Source organism: Salvelinus sp. IW2-2015, linkage group LG37, assembly GCF_002910315.2.
Source record: "Salvelinus sp. IW2-2015 linkage group LG37, ASM291031v2, whole genome shotgun sequence".
Lineage (NCBI taxonomy): Eukaryota > Metazoa > Chordata > Actinopteri > Salmoniformes > Salmonidae > Salvelinus > Salvelinus sp. IW2-2015.
This window is the reverse complement of record NC_036876.1, coordinates 10,328,915-10,346,158: the sequence shown is the minus strand read 5'-3', so window position 1 is coordinate 10,346,158 and position 17,244 is coordinate 10,328,915. Positions and strand designations below refer to the sequence as shown.

The following is a 17,244-nucleotide window of genomic DNA, read 5'->3' as shown; positions in this document are numbered from 1 at the left end:
TCGAAGCGATGCTATCACACCATAAAGAAACCACGTGCACTTTGGTTTCCGTTCCGCTGTCGGGCGTACTTTCTCTCCTCGGGTCATCAGTAGCAGAACAAGGAATGTGACACCTAGACCTATTTCTAGGTGTAAGTCCACCTGGAGTGACAAAGCAAAGTAGGCCTCTCAGCTAGGAAGCCTGCAGTGTAACTGTGCCCCTCAAAGCATACCCTCTTACCCGTCTGACAAGGAAATGCAAATTGAGACCGATCTGTTCACTTTTGTTCAAGTTAAGAGTGTACTGTACACATTCTCTTGTCTACTTTCTATTCTGGATATTAACTGGAGGAGGAGGACTATGGATGTTACGAGGTGGCCCGAAGTGCAAGGCCATCTACCTACCACACAAAGCAGTGAGCTACCCTTTAGCTCCAAAAGCTTTCAGCAATGGAGAACCGCATTGATTAAAGGGCACAACCATTGTTAGACTAATTAGCAATATCCAGAAACAAACACTTGAGTTTAGCCTTCAGCCCTGCACTTAATTATCAAACACACGCGTCACATTATTTCCAAATGACAGCTGAAGTGTCGTTTTGTCAATGGGAAAATGCGTTGCCTGTTGTGACCTAGAATTAAATAAACATGAGTCGGTTCCACGGTGAGTTTGGTTCTTTGAACAATGATTGCTTTCATGTTTCATCAGGTTCATTGAATAACCTTCTAAAGTTGTTGTGGTGGGGAGTTCTGAAATGATTTTGACACACAGCTCTGTTGTGTTTCCACAAGGTCTGGAAGTTCATGTGCACTCACTTACTTACTTAACGTTCCTTCTCCGGGAGTTTTCAACGTAACTGGCTTCTAGGGGGTTGTTGGCTGGCTGACTGGCTAGTGTGACTAGGGCCTACCTCACTGAGTGCAAAATCACATTTTGGGTTCTTTGGGAATGAAAGGTTATGGCATGGAAAATCCTGAAACTTTACTAAATTGTAATTGCTGGCAGTTTATTTTGGCCACCTCAATGTCAGACTGATCAGAGCTGCATGAGTACGCAAAAGCTACACACACACACACACACACACACACACACACACACACACACACACACACACACACACACACACACACACACACACACACACACACACACACACACACACACACACACACACACACACACACACACACACACACACACACACACACACACACACACACACACACACACACACACACACACACACACACACACACACACACTGAATACTTATAGAAACCACAAGGTTGAGATTTTATGCTGGATCCTTTGTTTGCCCTTTCCAATGGTTACATGGTGAAGGTGCCTGCTATTAAAATACACTTGAATGAATATCTATTTTAAGTGTCAACCCACTGGGCATACACTGGTTGAATCAGCGTAGTTTCCACATCATTTTAATGAAATTACGTTGAACCAACGTGGAATAGAAGTTGATTTGACGTCCGTGCCCAGTGGGAAAGAAATCTAATCACTGCTTTTTGATCAAATTAGACCCGTTAATCAAGCATGTGTCGTCTTGTCTTTCAACAGTTATCCCGCTGTCTGCGACTTTCTACAACACAATAACTTATTATCGGTCATTCGAGCCCATGAAGCACAGGACGCTGGGTAAGTGCCCTCTTTTTTCCCCCACCGCTAACTGTTACAGCCGTTCACCTTGGACAACTATGTCGCTTGAGCCTACCCAGGAAACATCCTGCGCTTGCAAAAGAAATTGTGTTGAATTCAACTTTATTGAGTTTGGTCGTCAGTTCCCCCTCAAAGGACCGTGACACCCTTGGTAGCAAGCATGTCAAAACATTGGAGAAAAGGGCCGATGAGGCAGAGGGTCCTCCTCAAACTGACAGAAGGCGTGTCACCCTGTTTGTTTACTGCTCCTCCACGAAGACTGTCTGGCCCACTCAAAGAGAAAAAACAGCTTGACATACTAGCCAGCCTTAGGCACAGATCTAGGATCAGATAACCCTTCCCAAATTGATTTCATTATTCCTCAGGCCATCGTGGACTTCATACACATGCATACAATAATAATGTGTTACATCCACTGTACAGAATCTAGCAGACACTTTTATCCCGAACCGTTATGCATGCATACATTTTATATACAGATGGTCCTGGGAATCAAACCCACTATCCTGGCATTGCAAGCACCGTGCTCTACCAACTGAGCTACAGAGGACCACGCTGTGCTGCAGAAGACCACAAGTACAGTTTTAGGTAGTGTTCGTGTAACAGTGATGGTGATGATGTTGTCTCTCCATCTAGGTACCGCATGTACAGGAAGAGCCAGACGACAGGGTTTCCTTCTCTCATCACCATCTTCTCAGCACCCAACTACCTAGACGTCTACAACAACAAAGGCAAGCACAGAGTGAATCGTACTCATTAACTCATTCATTTGTTTATTTGTTATGGATTATTTACCACTTGCCAGTGGAGGCTGGTGGGGGGGACTATAGGAGGACGGGCTCATTGTAATGGCTGGAAAGGAAAACATGGAACCCAGTCAAACATGTGGTTTCCATATGTTTGATATGTGTAATACAGCTCCGTTCATTCCATTCCAGCCATTACAATGAGCCCGTCCTCCTATAGCTTCTCCTACCAGCCTCCTCTGTTGTATGCTGCCCTAGAGTTAGCATCGGACTGTCCGGCTTCGCTCAGTCAATGAGATAAGATTTGGCCTCGCGAGACATCCCGACTCTATTGAAGTAGTTTACGGTTGAGGTTGTCAGACACGGATGTTCATACAACATCACAAAAGTACATCTCTTTTTAAAGTGCATTTTAAATCACAACACACTTTACAGTGAAACAAAAAAGTAAAGAGAACAAAGAAAAACAGTGCAGAGAATCCACAATTGAGTCATACTGTACTTGACACAGTGTGATCAGATCAAATGTATGCTTCCTCTACATTATAAACAGAGAGAGAAAGGGAGAGAGAGAAAAAGGGAGAGAGAAAGGGGGAGAGAGAGAAGAGGAGAGAGAAAAAAAGGGAAGAGAGGAAAGGGGGAGAGAAGAAAGAGGGAGAAGAAAGGGGGAGAGAGAGAAAGAGGGAGAGAGAAAGGCTGAGAGAGAGAAAGGGAGAGAGAAAGGCTGAGAAGAGAAAGAGGAGAGAGAAAGAGGAGAGAGAAAGGCTGAGAGAGAGAAAGGGAGAGAGAAGGCTGAGAGAGAGAATGGACAGTGAGAAAGGGAGAGAGCACGCACACAGTGCCGTGGTTCCAAAACGTTTCACGCGTCTCTTGGGTTGGGTGGGATGGGATGGACTGGCTGTGGTCCATTTGGCATGCAGTGTCCAGCACACTCTGGAGGAGGCTGGACACACAGACAGACCTTTATGAAGTGAGTCAGCACAAAAAGTCCAAGAGCGACTCTTTTTGTCCAATCGGGGAACCACAGGGGAATTTAGGAGAGAAAGGGAGAAGGAAATGGGCTGTTTTTGACACACACACTCATGGGGCATATTTCGCATAGGTGTGAATTGGGGCAAGCCGGTGATGAGTTTCCTTGCGGGCATGTGTCAGGATGGTATGTAGTAGGATTTACTGCAAGGACATCTACAGAAGGAGAGCGTTTTGGAGTTTTTTTGTGAGCCTTACAATGGCTGATGTTCACAGCCCCGTCCAGGTTGTTTTTGTTTTTGCTTTGATGTTCCGTAATCTCAGCCCACCTTGATATCTGATCCCAGCTTTGCCAACTCAAAGGTAAAGAGCTTTAAATAGCTGACCTTGTGAAGCACATTCAGGAACGCATGCCATTACTCAGCCCGGGCTCCTGCACAACTAGACCCCCCCCCCCCCCCCCCCCCCCATCCCACTCTTTTAGTTTTATTGTGCATTTAACACCGGTTGCGTATTTCTTCAGAGTTTTAATGTTATTTAATAGGGTGCTCAGTTTTCTAGGATTCTTTTCTTTTCTCTTGAAACAACATGGGATTCTTCACCCTATAGTCCTATAGACGAGTTAAGAGGAGTACATTATATCATTTGTTATTTCTGTGATGAACTGCCCAATGAGGCGTATAATATGGTTCGAATGGGGCAGGGCGCCCGATTGAAATGCAAGTGACCGTAATAGATTGAACTTCTCTCGTCTTGGACTGAGATCTCGGCTGTGAGTGCCGCGGTCTCGTGATTGATGGCCAATCGATGGCAGCTGTAAATCTAAAAGGGGCAAGTCAGCTAAGCCCGTCAGTCTTTACAGAGAGGGGGGGGGGGGTTTCCAGAATCAGATTAACCAGCCTCCTCCAAATCAGTCTGCGGTCAGTGTAACCTCGATCAGAGTGGGGATTTGGCAACCCTGACAAAGGCAGGAAACCCCCAGTCGGTGGTCTCGCAGGCAAATAAATACAAATAAAAAACACAAAGGCCACCGCTGCCGAGTCCACATAATCTAACAGCCAAATAACTCTTTAATTATTTATTTTTTTAATAGGATTAGATCAATCGTGAAATCAGATGGTTCCGTCACCGAGCTACTCGGGTGGCTAGTCTACACGGTCTCATGTCAAGTTGTCTGTAGCCACATAAACTGGAGCTGAGTGGTCACTCGGGCCAATGTGTTCTCCGTCCCCCCCCCACTCTCACTGACCTGTAAACATGAAAACTGTCTGCTGAAAAACAATATGGGGGGCAAGTTTAGTCGCTGGTGTCAGACAGCTTGGGTTTCTCCAGTCAAGAAGACGGGGAATGACACCGCTCCCCAAGTCTATTTCGGAGCGGCAGAGGATTGTCACGTAGTGAAACGAGAACTGAGGGGTTCTCCCCCATCGGAGACAGTAGCTCCTCATACCCCAGAATCCCCTTGTCACTTAATTCCCAAGACATGTGACTAGGGACTTAGTCGCCGTTCCCATCTGGAATTTGGGAGGTGGAGTTTGGTTTTATTTGAGGAGAAGAGGGTTAAAGCTACTGTGGTGTGATACTGTTGTGATGTAAGACATACTTGTGGCAGCTATTTATACTTCTAGTACTGTTTATCAGACCTGGGCTCAAAGGAATCTATCTTGTTGAATGCTATATTGGCAAGCTGCTCAACTAAAACCACCCAGCTCAACAAGACCCTTCGCTGGGCCTGCCTCTTGGACAGCAGTTACGCATATCCAAACATGGCACACATAGTATCAGACGTTTACCGGATTTTCCCCTGCCATATGTTGTTGATTGAGTTTAGACAGTTAGAAATGTGACTGGGAGACAGATGGGAATAGATGGACGATTTGAAAGTGTCAGACGGGGGATTCAGGCTTGGGTGTTGCGAAGTTGGCTGTGTTGATCACCAGGTCAAACATTTAGCCTACCTGCCTCCTAGGCAGTCACATAGTTCCCCCTCTCTCCTGCTATTCATTGATAGAATTGAAATAGAGATGGAGATGGATGGAGATGTGCTGTTGCTCTAGAGAGGGCTGGCTCAGAGATATGGCCGAGGTCAGAGTTCAGACTCTGTTTCCTGTGGGATTGGCATGTGGCCACATGATTGGTGCTGAGCGTTGAGTAAATAGCAGGATGGCATTCCCGGGGCAGGAATGACTACAGGGAACAAGGGAATTCTCCGCCTCGTCACAGTTGACAGCGTGGGGACCTTTTCTGGTAATTCTCCAGGGACCCCCCCCCCCCCCCCCCCCCTCCCCCCATACAGTCAGAGCAAGTCTGAGCATAAACGGGTATGTCCTCTGTTCTGTTTTCCTCTCTGGATTTCTGGTTGGGTAGCTGGATGGGAATCTTGGCATGAGAGGACCAGTTAACCAATAAACATTCCTAGTCCATCATTATCATTTACTTACCATCCTTCTGTGATGTGTCTGATTTCTTAGAACTGCAGTTATGATCAAGACCTCAATTATTATTGGTCAATGACATTGACAACTCAATCTGCTTTGTTCCTCTAACACTGTACTGTGTAGCCTACTGTATTGTCCCACTGCAACAGGGATTTGACATGGCAAAAAAAAAGAAACTGGATTAAATATGTGTGGGATGATAAATTCATAAAAGTCGACTGTAGTAAAAAAATGTAAAACAGCCAATTTCCCTCTATTTCCTGTCTACAGCTGTTACATGAGTGGAATACAGAGAAAGTTAGATAGAAGATGGACAAAAGGAGAGTAGGGCAGTCAGCTTGACAGACAGACAGTGGAGGAAGCAGTAAGCCAGAGGAAGGAACTCTCAAACTTCCACCCCTCATCCCTCCAGACAGAGGGGATCAGAGAGCCGTCCTCGTTAAGAAGCGAGGAAAACCCTTCTCGGCAGGCACTCGTCTGTGAATAATGTATGAGAGGGCAGACAGGCGGGCGTCGCCATTACCATATTAGTGGGTTTTCCTGTTAGAGCAACCCCACGGATGGTCTGGTCTTCCCCCAAGAAACACTACAGTAGTAGTTAGCGTTATTAGAGCAACAGAGATGCCCGGTGGTTGTCTGAGGAACTGCAACCAGACTTAAATTAGTTTGAAAATATATATTGTCGTTTGTGAGTGTTTTATTTAATTTATTAAAAGCAAGATAGCTAGCACATAAGTTATGAATGTATGGTCCCTTCAGGAATCAAACCCAGAATGCTGGTGTTGCAAACAATAATCAACTGAGCTTAATGCTTCCTCCACTGTCTGTCTGTCAGGCTGACTGCCCTACTCTCCTTTTTCTCCATCTTCTATCTATCTTCTATCTATTAGCCGGCTACCACCCGGTTACTCAACCCTGCACCTTAGAGGCTGCTGCCCTATATACATAGACATGGAATCACTGGTCACTTTAATAGTGGAACCCTAGTTACTTTAATAATGTTTACACACTGCTTTACTCATTTCATATGTATATACTGCATTCTATTCTACTGTATTTTAGTCAATGCCACTCCGACATTGCTCTTCCTAACATTTATGTGTTTCTTAATTCCGTTATTTTACTTTAGATTTGTGTGTGTTGTTGTGAATTGTTAGATTCTACTACATTGTTGAGAGCTAGGAACACAAGCATTTTGCTACACCTGCAATAACATCTGCTAAATATTTGTATGTGACCAATAAAATTTGATGTGATTTTGAGCCATGTAGAATTGGTGGTTGCTTGGTAATGATGTAAGAGGGAAAAGTATATTTATATAGCACTAACTGTGTAGATACACTATATATACAAAACTATGTGGACAGCCGTTCAAATTAGTGGATTCAGCTATTTCAGCTACACATGTTGCTGACAGGTGTATAAAATCGTGCACACAGCCAAGCAATCTCCATAGACAGACATTGGCAGTACAATGGCCCATATTGAAGAGCTCAGTGACTTTCAACGTGGCACCATCTTAGGATACCACCTTTCCAACAAGTAATTTCTTCAAATTTCTGCCCTGCTAGAGCTGCCCTGGTCAACTGTAAGTGCTGTTATTGTGAAGTGGAAACGTCTGGGAGCAACAACGGCTCAGTCGCGAAGTGGTAGGCCACACAAGCTCACAGAACAGGACCGCCGAGTGCTGAAGCATGTAGGGCATAAAAATCACCTGTCCTCGGTTGCAACACTCACTACAGAATTCCAAACTGCCTCTGGAAGCAATGTCAGCACAAGAACTGTTCGTCGGGAGCTTCATGAAGTGGGTTTCCGTGGCCGAGCAGCAATGGAAGATCACCATCTCAAGATCACCAATGCCAAGCGTTGGCTGAGTGGTGTAAAGTTAATCGCCATTGGACTCTGGAGCAGTGGAAACGCCTTCTCTGGATTGATGAATCATGCTACGCCATCTGGCAGTCCGACGGACGAATCTGGGTTTGGCGGATGACAGGACAACGCTACCTGCCCCAATGCATAGTGCCAACTGTAAAGTTTGGTGGAGGACGACTAGTGGTCTGGGGCTGTTTTTCGTGGTTTGGACTAGACCCCTTAGTTCCAGTGAAGGGAAATCTTAACGCTACAGCGTACAATAACATTCTAGACGATTCTGTGCTTCCTTTGTGGCAACAGTTTGGGTAAGGCCCTTTTCTGTTTCAGTATGACAATGCCCCCATGCACAAAGCGAGGTCCATACAGAAATGGTTTGTCGAGATCGGTGTGGAAGAACTTGACTGGCCTGCACAGAGCCCTGACCTCAAACCCATCGAACACCTTTCGGATGAATTGGATAACAGACTGCGAGCCAGGACTAATCGCCCAAAATCAGTGCCGACCTCACTAATGCCCTTGTGGCTGAATGGAAGCAAGTCCCCGCAGAAATGTTCCAACATCTAGTGAAAAGCCTTCCCAGAAGAGTGGAGGCTGTTATACCAGCAAAGGGGGGACCAACTCCATATTAATACCCATGATTTTGGAATGAGCTGTTCGACTAGCAGGTGTCCACATACTTTTTGTCATGTAGTGTACTACAATTCAGGTGGATTTGTGCTTTCAGAGTTTGTGTGTGTATCTAAGAGAAGGCACAGTAGCCCATAACAATGGCTGTTGATACTGAGGCCTGCAACACTTACTTGCTCCAACACCCGCTCGTCTCACCACTGTCTCACCACTACCACGCAACCCCACCCCTCACCAAGCCCAGTGAATGTTAGTCCGTCTATCTGTAGCTGTACAGACTCATGACATGCAGATGGCTGGCATGCCGCGTTTGATGACTTGCTATTCTCAAACCCAGCCAGGAGACGCACTGAGGCAGGAAAGTCCCCCACCGGGGCCAAACCTCGGTGTCAGCTTCCCCCCCTCCGAATCAGGCCACACTGGCTGGGTGTTGGGGGTGGAGGTGGGAGGGAGAGCAGAGGGCTGTATAAAGGGGATGAGGCAACACTGTCTGTCTGTGTGGTTCCCTGGCCTGTTGCAATGTGATAACACACTTTGACTTATTTAGACAGACTAGGTCAAGGTTCCCCAACTGGTTTTATTTGGCCCCCCCAAGTTTTCAAGTAAATTTGGGAATTTTCATTGTTGGACATAAGACTGTAAACACCAGGAAATCAGCTCCGGGTGATTTTAATTTATGAAATCTGTTCCAAAGTATTCCCATGCATAATAGAGACACAACGTGATCGTATACAAATGTAAGCAAGGTTTGATATGATTACGTTTTAGTCAAACATTATATCTCTTTGTGCTTCTTGCGGTCAATTTGCAGTCTACAAATTATCTGTAATTATGTTCTGGCCCCCCGACTATTCTCTTAAGAAAAAATCAGCCCGCTGCTGAATCTGGAAAAGGTAATTGGCTCAGGTCTAGGTCAGATACTTCCGGCGCCGAAAAGAGATGGCCGCCTCGCTTCGCGTTCCTTGGAAAATATGCAGTATTTTGTTCTTTTATGTGTTATTTCTTACATCGGTACCCCAGGTAATCTTAGGTTTCATTACATACAGTCGGGAGGAACTACTGAATATACGATTAACGTCAACTCATCATCGTTCCTACCAGGAATATGACTTTCCCGAAACGGATCCAGTGTTTTGCACACTCTCACACTCCAATGGATCTGATCCCAGCCGGCGACCCTGGTGCGCACGCCGAAAAAGGGGCAAAACGAGGCGGTCCTCGTGGTCAGGTGTCCGGAGACGGGCACATCGCGCTCCACTCCCTAGCATAACTACTCGCCACATGTCCGTCTCTTGACAATAAGGTTGACGAATCCGAGCACGGGTAGCATTCCAGAGAGACTCGGGATTGCAACGTGCTCTGCTTCACGGAAACATGGCTAACCCAAGAGACGCTAACGGAGTCGGTGCAGCCAGCTGGTTTCTTCATGCATCGCGCCGACAGAAAACAAACATCTTTCCGGTAAGAACCGAGGGCGGGGGGGTATGCCTTATGATTAACGAGACGGTGTGTGATCATCATAACAAACACACAGGAAAGCTCAAGTCAATTTCTGTTCACTGACTGATCTAGAACTCCATTCACAATCAAATGTCGACCGCGGATTATCTACCAAGGGAATTCTCTTCCAATCATAATCCAAGCCGTATCATATTCCCCCCCAAGCAGACACATGATTGGCCCTGAACGACTTTATCTGACTCTTTGTAAAACTGGAAACCCACCCCGATGAGGCTGCATTCATCGGTAGCTGGGGATTTTACAAGGCTAATCTAAAAACAAAACTCCTAAATTCCTATCAAGCATATCATTGTGCTACCTAGGCTGGAAAAACAACCTAGGAAATTCCAATTTTTAGTAACCTAATTTCCGCGAACGCATATAGGCCCTCCCCCGCCCCCCTTTGGAAAAGGCTGACCACGACTCCAATTTTGTTGATTCCAGCCTACAAACAGAAACTCAAAACGCAGTACTCGACAGCTCCCGCGCGCTGTCAGTCTGTATACGCTGCGTCCGACAATCTGATCCACGCTTCAAGACTGGCTTTCGATCACCCGGCATTGGAGATATTGTTCCGCATCTGCGTTCAACAACATTATTGACAGAATAGCTGGATTCGGGTGAGCGAGTTCATTAGGAGAAGTGCATTGACGATGTCCGTACCCCACAGCACGATTAAACATTCCCAAACCAGAAAACCGTGGATTGACCGGCAGCAGTTCGCGTGAACTGAAAGCCGCGAGACCACTGCTTTTAACCAGGGCAAGGTGACCGGACAGCATGAGCCGAATACAAACAGTGCTAGCTATTCTTCTCCGCAAGGCAATCCAAACCAGGCTAAGTCCCAGTACAGAGACAAAATCGACGTCGCAATTTCAACAGCTCAGACAAACAAGAGTATGTTGCAGGGTCAAGTCCAATCACGGATTACAAAAAGAAGAACCAGCCCGTCGCGGGACCAGGATGTCCTGGCTTTCCCTAGACAGGGCTAAACAACTTTTTTTGCCCGCTTTTGAAGGACAATACAGTTGCCACTGACACGGCCCCCTACCAAAACCTGCGGGCTCTCCTTCACTGCAGCCGAAGGGAGTAAAACATTAAAACGTGTTACGCTCGCAAGGCCTGCAGGCCAGTGAACGGCATTCCCAGCCGCGTACCTCAGGGAGCATGCGCGTACCGCTGGGCTGGTGTGTTTACGGGACATATCTTCAATCCCTTATCCCATGTTTCCCTGTTGGCTGTTCCCACATGCCTTCAAAGAGGGCCACGGCTTGTCGGCCTGGCTGTGTCACCATTGTTTCCTGTTCCCGAGAACGCTTAAGTGTACTCTGAGCTAAAACGACTACCGCCCCCGTAGCATCACTTCCGTCATCATGAAGTTGCTTTTGAGAGACTAGTCAAAGGACCATAATCACCCGCACTACCAGGAACCCTAGACCCCACATCCAATTTGCTTACCGACCCAATAGGTCACAGACGACGCAATCGCACAAACTGCACACTGCCCTATACCATCTGGACAAGAGGGAATACCCATCGTGAGTGAATGCTGTTTCATCCGATTACAGCTCAGCATTTAACCACATCGTACTCCTCGCAAACTCGTCCATCAAGCTCGAGCCCTGGGTCTCGACCCCGCCCTTGTGCAACTGGGGTCCTGGGACTTTCCTGACGGGCCGCCCCAGCGTGGTGAGGGTAGGTTAACAACACTCTCCACCAGCCGCTGACCTGCAAATCCCTGGGGTCCCACAAGGGTGCGTTTCTTGAGGCCCTCTCCTGTACTCCCTGTTTACGCCACTGACTGCGTGGCCATGCAACGCTCCAACTCAATCACAGTTTGCCCGGATGAACTAAACAGTGGTAGGCCTTGATTCCAACAACGACGAGACGGCTAGCAGGGAGGGGTGAGGGCCCTCGGAGTGTGGGTGTCAGGAAATAACCTCACACTTCAACGTCAATAAACAAAGACATAAGAGATGATTGTGGGGATTCAAGGAAAAAGGCAGAGGGAGGCAACCCCCCTATCCACATTGACGGGTCCAGTAGTTGGCGGAAGGGCTGGAAAGTTTTTAAGTTCGCTCGGTGTACACATCACGTACAAACTGAATTCGGTCACCCACACAGACAGCGTTTGTAAGAAGGGCGCAAGGCGCCTCTTCAACCTCAGGAGGGCTGAAGGGAAATTCGGGCTTGGTCACCGCGGAAAAAGCACTCACAAAACGTTCTACAGATCCAATCGAAGCTGCCTGTCGGCTGTATCAGTGCCTGGGTACGTGCATACTGCTCGCCCACAACCGTAAGGCCATCTGCCACGAGGGTATGTGAGGTTCTGCAAACGGCAGTATCACCGGGGGCACACTACCTGCCCTCCAGGACACGTACACCACCCGTTGTCAGGGAAGGCCATAACGATCATCAATGGACAACCACCACCCAAGCCACTGCTGTTCATGCCCGCTATTCATCCAGAAGGCGACGGTCCAGTACAGGTGCATCAAAGCAGGTGGTCCCTGACGAGACTGAAAAAACAGCTTCTATGCTCAGGCCATCAGTGACTGTTAAACAGCGCACCACGTAACATTTAGCGGACCGTGGCCAACGATACTGACGTCAATTTGGCCGCCCGGACCGACTGCCCAGCACTTTAAAAATGGGAATTGATGGAAATTATGTAAAGCGATGCGGTACACTAGCCACTTTAAAAAATGCACTTCAATATAATGTTTAACATACCACGGCTACATACCCATGTTCGTTATGTATATACCTGTAGCTCTATATCTCTACTGCGCAATGCCTTGCATCTTTATGTAATAGCCATGCTACACTGCCACTTCTTTAAACTATGCCCACTTTATGTTCAACAACTACAGTACTCATGCAACTCATTTGTGGTATAGCCAAGCGCTACGTATCTATACCAATCTACTGCATCTTGCCATGCCGTTCTGTACCACCACTCATTCATATATCTTTATGTACATATTCTTTATCCCTTTACACTTGTGTGTGTGTATAAGGTAGTAGTTGTGGAATTGTTAGGTTAGATTACTTGTTGGTTATTACTGCATTGTCGGAACTAGAAGCACAAGCATTTCGCTACACTCGCATTAACATCTGCTAACCATGTGTATGTGACTAATAAAATTTGATTTGATTTGATCCTAGTGGAAGCGCCATGTGAGCCAATATAGCAAAATGTAATATAGTTTGTTAAGTCATACATATCATCATGTATGATGTTATGTATGTAGCATACCAGCCAGCAGCATACCACCCTGCATACCACTGCTGGCTTGCTTCTGAAGCTAAGCAGGGTTGTTCCTGGTCAGTCCCTGGATGGGAGACCAGATGCTGCTGGAAGTGGTGTTGGAGGGCCAGTAGGAGGCACTCTTTCCTCTGCTCTAAAACATATCCCAATGCCGCAGGGCAGTGATTGGGGACGCTGCCCTGTGTAGGGTGCTGTCTTTCGGATGGGATGTTAAATGGGTACCCTGACTCTCTGAGGTCATTAAAGATCCCATGGCACTTATCGTAAGAGTAGGGGTGTTAACCCCAGTGTACTGGCTAAATTCCCAATCTGGCCATCATGGTTACCTAATAGTTTACAGTTTGGCTCATTCATCCCCCTGTAACTATTTCCCAGGTCGTTGCTGTAAATGAGAATGTGTGCTCAGTCAACTTACCTGGTAAAATAATAATTTTGAAATGGTTTTTCATAATAATTCTAAAACAAGGAAATATAGATTTTTCATAATACAAAAAACTATTGGATTTGTTTGTTCGTGATTATACTGTATGTGTTTTTCTCGTAAACAGTCTAAGGTTTCAACTTGTTATTGATACATCCTCAGTTTCTGATCCCATTTTTGGTACGTTGCAATTGCCTCCCAGAGAATTCAGCCTTTTCATGCATGTTGGCACAGAAAAAGCTTGATGTATGCACATTCTTATGAACCTTTGGAGCGGTATTGCATACTGTGGATAATGTGGTCAACCAAAGCACTCCTCCTGGTTCCCCAATAAACTATTTCCCTTGTTTTATCTCATGTGGATCTTACAAGTAGATTTGCTGTGTATCTCAAAATGTTTCTGCCTCAACTATTCCTATCAACATGCCAATAGGGATCTCCAATCTGTCTCTCTGTCTCTGTATCCCCCATCTTCCCTCTCCAATGATCTCTCTCCCTTTCTCTCGCTCTCTCCTTTCACCCTCTCCCTCCATCCATCCATCGTCAGAAATGTATGTTTTCTCACTAAGGAATGGAGGCGATCAGTCCATCAAGCCCATATGCTGAGCGAGTTGTTTTTCCTGGTTTTATTCATGTTTAAATTCATGTAAATTATGCTGGGACTGTTGTGGTGGGGGCTTGGAATCAATGTGAAATAACATTGAAATCAAATCCAATCAAATTGTATTTGTCAGATGCACCTTACTGTGAAATTCTTACTTACAAGCCCTTAACCAACAATGCAGTTAAGAAAAATAAGTAAAGTAAAAAAGTCAAGTAAAAAATAAAAGAGCAACAATAAAATAACAATAACGAGGCGATATACAGTGATAGATAATAAACAGTGAGTAGCAGCAGTATAAAAAAGGGGGGGGGGGGGGGGGTCAATGCAAATAGTCTGGATAGCCATTTGATTAGCTGTTCAGTAGTCTTATGGCTTGGGGTTAGAAGCTGTTAAGAAGCCTTTTGGACCTAGACTTGGTGCTCCGGTACCGCTTGCCGTGCGGTAGCAGAGAGAACAGTCTATAACTAGGGTGGCTGGAGTCTTTGGCAATTTTTAGGGCCTTGCTCTGACACCGCCTGGGATAGAGGTCCTGAATGGCAGGAAGCTTGGCCCCAGTGATGTACTGGGCCATACCCTCTGTTGGAGGCCGAGCCGATTCCATACCAGGCAGTGATGCAACTTTAGAACTGAGGATCTGAGGACCCATGCCACATCTTTTCAGTCTCCTGAGGGGGAATAGGCGACTGTCTTGGTGTGTTTGGACCATGATAGTTTGTTGGTGAGGTGGACAATAAGGAACATGAAAATCTTAACCTGCTCCACTACAGCCCCATCGATGAGAATGGGGGCGTGCTTTTCACTTAATAACGCTGTTATATTCACTTAATAACGCTGTTTTAATTGCTAGTTAGAACGTCCCTCGTGGTATAAAATTGACAGCTTTTGGGGGGTTTTATGAGATGGATTTACGGTTTTATGGACAGTTTTATAATACACAATATGGATGTTTTAGAATAGAAGGCACTCTAAACGCATTCATAATTCATTTGTACACCAGTGATTTGATCAACGTGTTACAGTAGATATTGGGTTAACACTATACTTAATGCATGCAGGTATAATTCATTATGATGCAGTTACAATGCATCGTCAGACTTGTCATGAACATGTACAGTATTACCCCATTATAACGTCTTGTAATAATCTCATAATGATCCGGACAAAATAACAGCCAGTTTGAGACCCTTGGAAACTATGCACAGAGAGACATAACATACTATAAGCCTTGTTCTAAAGCAAGTTATAATGCATTATACCTGGATGCGTTTAATTGTCAGATGTCTCATACACACCCCCTCTCTCCATGAGGCTGTTCAGGAGGATGTAATCTCTCATGGACAGACTATGCAAACATAAACGGTACCGTAGCATCTGTCAACAGATTGTGGGATCCAAAGGCTAACGAGTAATTTTGTTCCGGTGCGCAGATTTTATCACAGGTCATTTGGACAAATCATGATTTTTGCAGGTTTTAGCATCTTTCAGAAGGTGAGGGGACATTTGGCCCATATACTTGCCCGTAAGTTGCGAAGAGAGAGGGTATCACGGCTCAGGAGAAGACCCAGATGCAGACAGTTTTGAAATAACAATGGTTTATTACAAAAACAGGGGGGCAGGCAAACGACAGGTCAAGGGCAGGCAGAGGTCAGTAATCCAGAACAGAATCCAAAAGGTACAGAACGGCAGGCAGGCTCAGGGTCAGGTCAGGCAGAATGGTCAAAACCGGGAACTAGAAAAACAGGAACTAGAGTAAAACAGGAGTACGGGGAAAACGCTGGTACGTTTGACGAGACAAGACAAACTGGCAACAGACAAACAGAGAACACAGGTATAATGGGATAATGGGGAAGATGGGCGACACCTGGAGGGGGATGGAGACAAGCACAAAGACAGGTGAAACAGATCAGGGTGTGACAGAGTGTAGAGTTCCTCGTTCCGGGTCCGCTCCTCGTTCCAGCATCTCTTCTATCACGCCCTGCCCCAGAACTTAATTGAGCATCAGACCGAAAGGGATTTTAGTCCTGGGTTAACCGAGATTAAGGAGGATATAACTTTACAGAAAGAAATGTATTGTGTAGAACATAAATTATTGTCTGACACATAGAACAGGTCATCATGTCAGCTCTATTCATTCTATTTCTGTCTGCAACATACAGAGTGTTTCCTGTCCTTGAATTCATACTTACAGAAATATATGTTTTTTTAGTAAGGAAACTTAAATGGCTGAAGTACATATTTATTCAAGTTAATCTAACTTGTGTTTTGTCTGTTCCCTATAGCTGCAGTGCTGAAGTATGAGAACAACGTGATGAACATCAGGCAGTTCAACTGCTCCCCTCACCCTTACTGGCTGCCCAACTTCATGGACGTCTTCACCTGGTCCCTGCCCTTTGTTGGGGAGAAAGGTGAACGGGACACACGCACACACGCACGCACACAAGCACACACACACACACACACACACACACACACACACACACACACGCACAATTCCTCCAGGTCAAGTTCATTTAATTCATTCATATGATGGCAGAATACATTTAGGGAACTGTTGTTGTGGCTGTTATTAGTACTCAAATGCAGTCACATGCATCGGTATATGTGGATATAGTCATGCCTAACAATACAACAACCAGAAATAACAATTGAGATGACCAATTATCACGCCCAGTGGTATGTGTGGCTGTAGTCATGCCTAACCTACAGTATCAACCAAAAATATCAAATGAGATGTGTCCATAACAATTATCGGTCCTGTTTTATTTGATGTTCATCTTATGAAGGCTTTATAAAGCCTTTACATAGGCTTCATAAGCGCAACATAGATGCTTCACAAATCATCTATAACCGTATATCATGCTCTTTAAAGATTCATAATGTGGCATAACTGTGTGACATAAGCATCAACTTAGTTGTTCACATTTATCTTTTATAGAGCATGAAATACGGTTATAGATGATTTGTGAACCATTTATGCAGCGCTTATGATGCCTATATGAATGTGTTATGAAGTCTTCATAAGATACACTTCAAATATAGCAGGACCAAATTATCACATCAAATGTCATTCAGCTTAAGATTGCTTTTCATTATCTGCGGGTATTTGTGTGTAGATTGACAGCAAAAACAATTGAATATTTAATCA

General features: G+C 45.5%; 1 protein-coding gene across 2 annotated transcripts in view; it reads left to right on the top strand.

Annotated features, from left to right (window-relative positions):
- LOC111960463 (protein phosphatase 3 catalytic subunit alpha) overlaps positions 1-17,244 on the top strand; it is a 108,887-nt gene that overhangs the window by 67,692 nt on the left and 23,951 nt on the right. For both annotated transcript variants that reach the window (XM_023982478.2, XM_070437955.1), the window contains exons 7-9: positions 1,553-1,630; positions 2,288-2,382; positions 16,379-16,504. In XM_023982478.2, the coding sequence (XP_023838246.1) occupies positions 1,553-1,630; positions 2,288-2,382; positions 16,379-16,504 (299 nt within the window). The remainder of the gene's footprint in view (positions 1-1,552; positions 1,631-2,287; positions 2,383-16,378; positions 16,505-17,244) is intronic.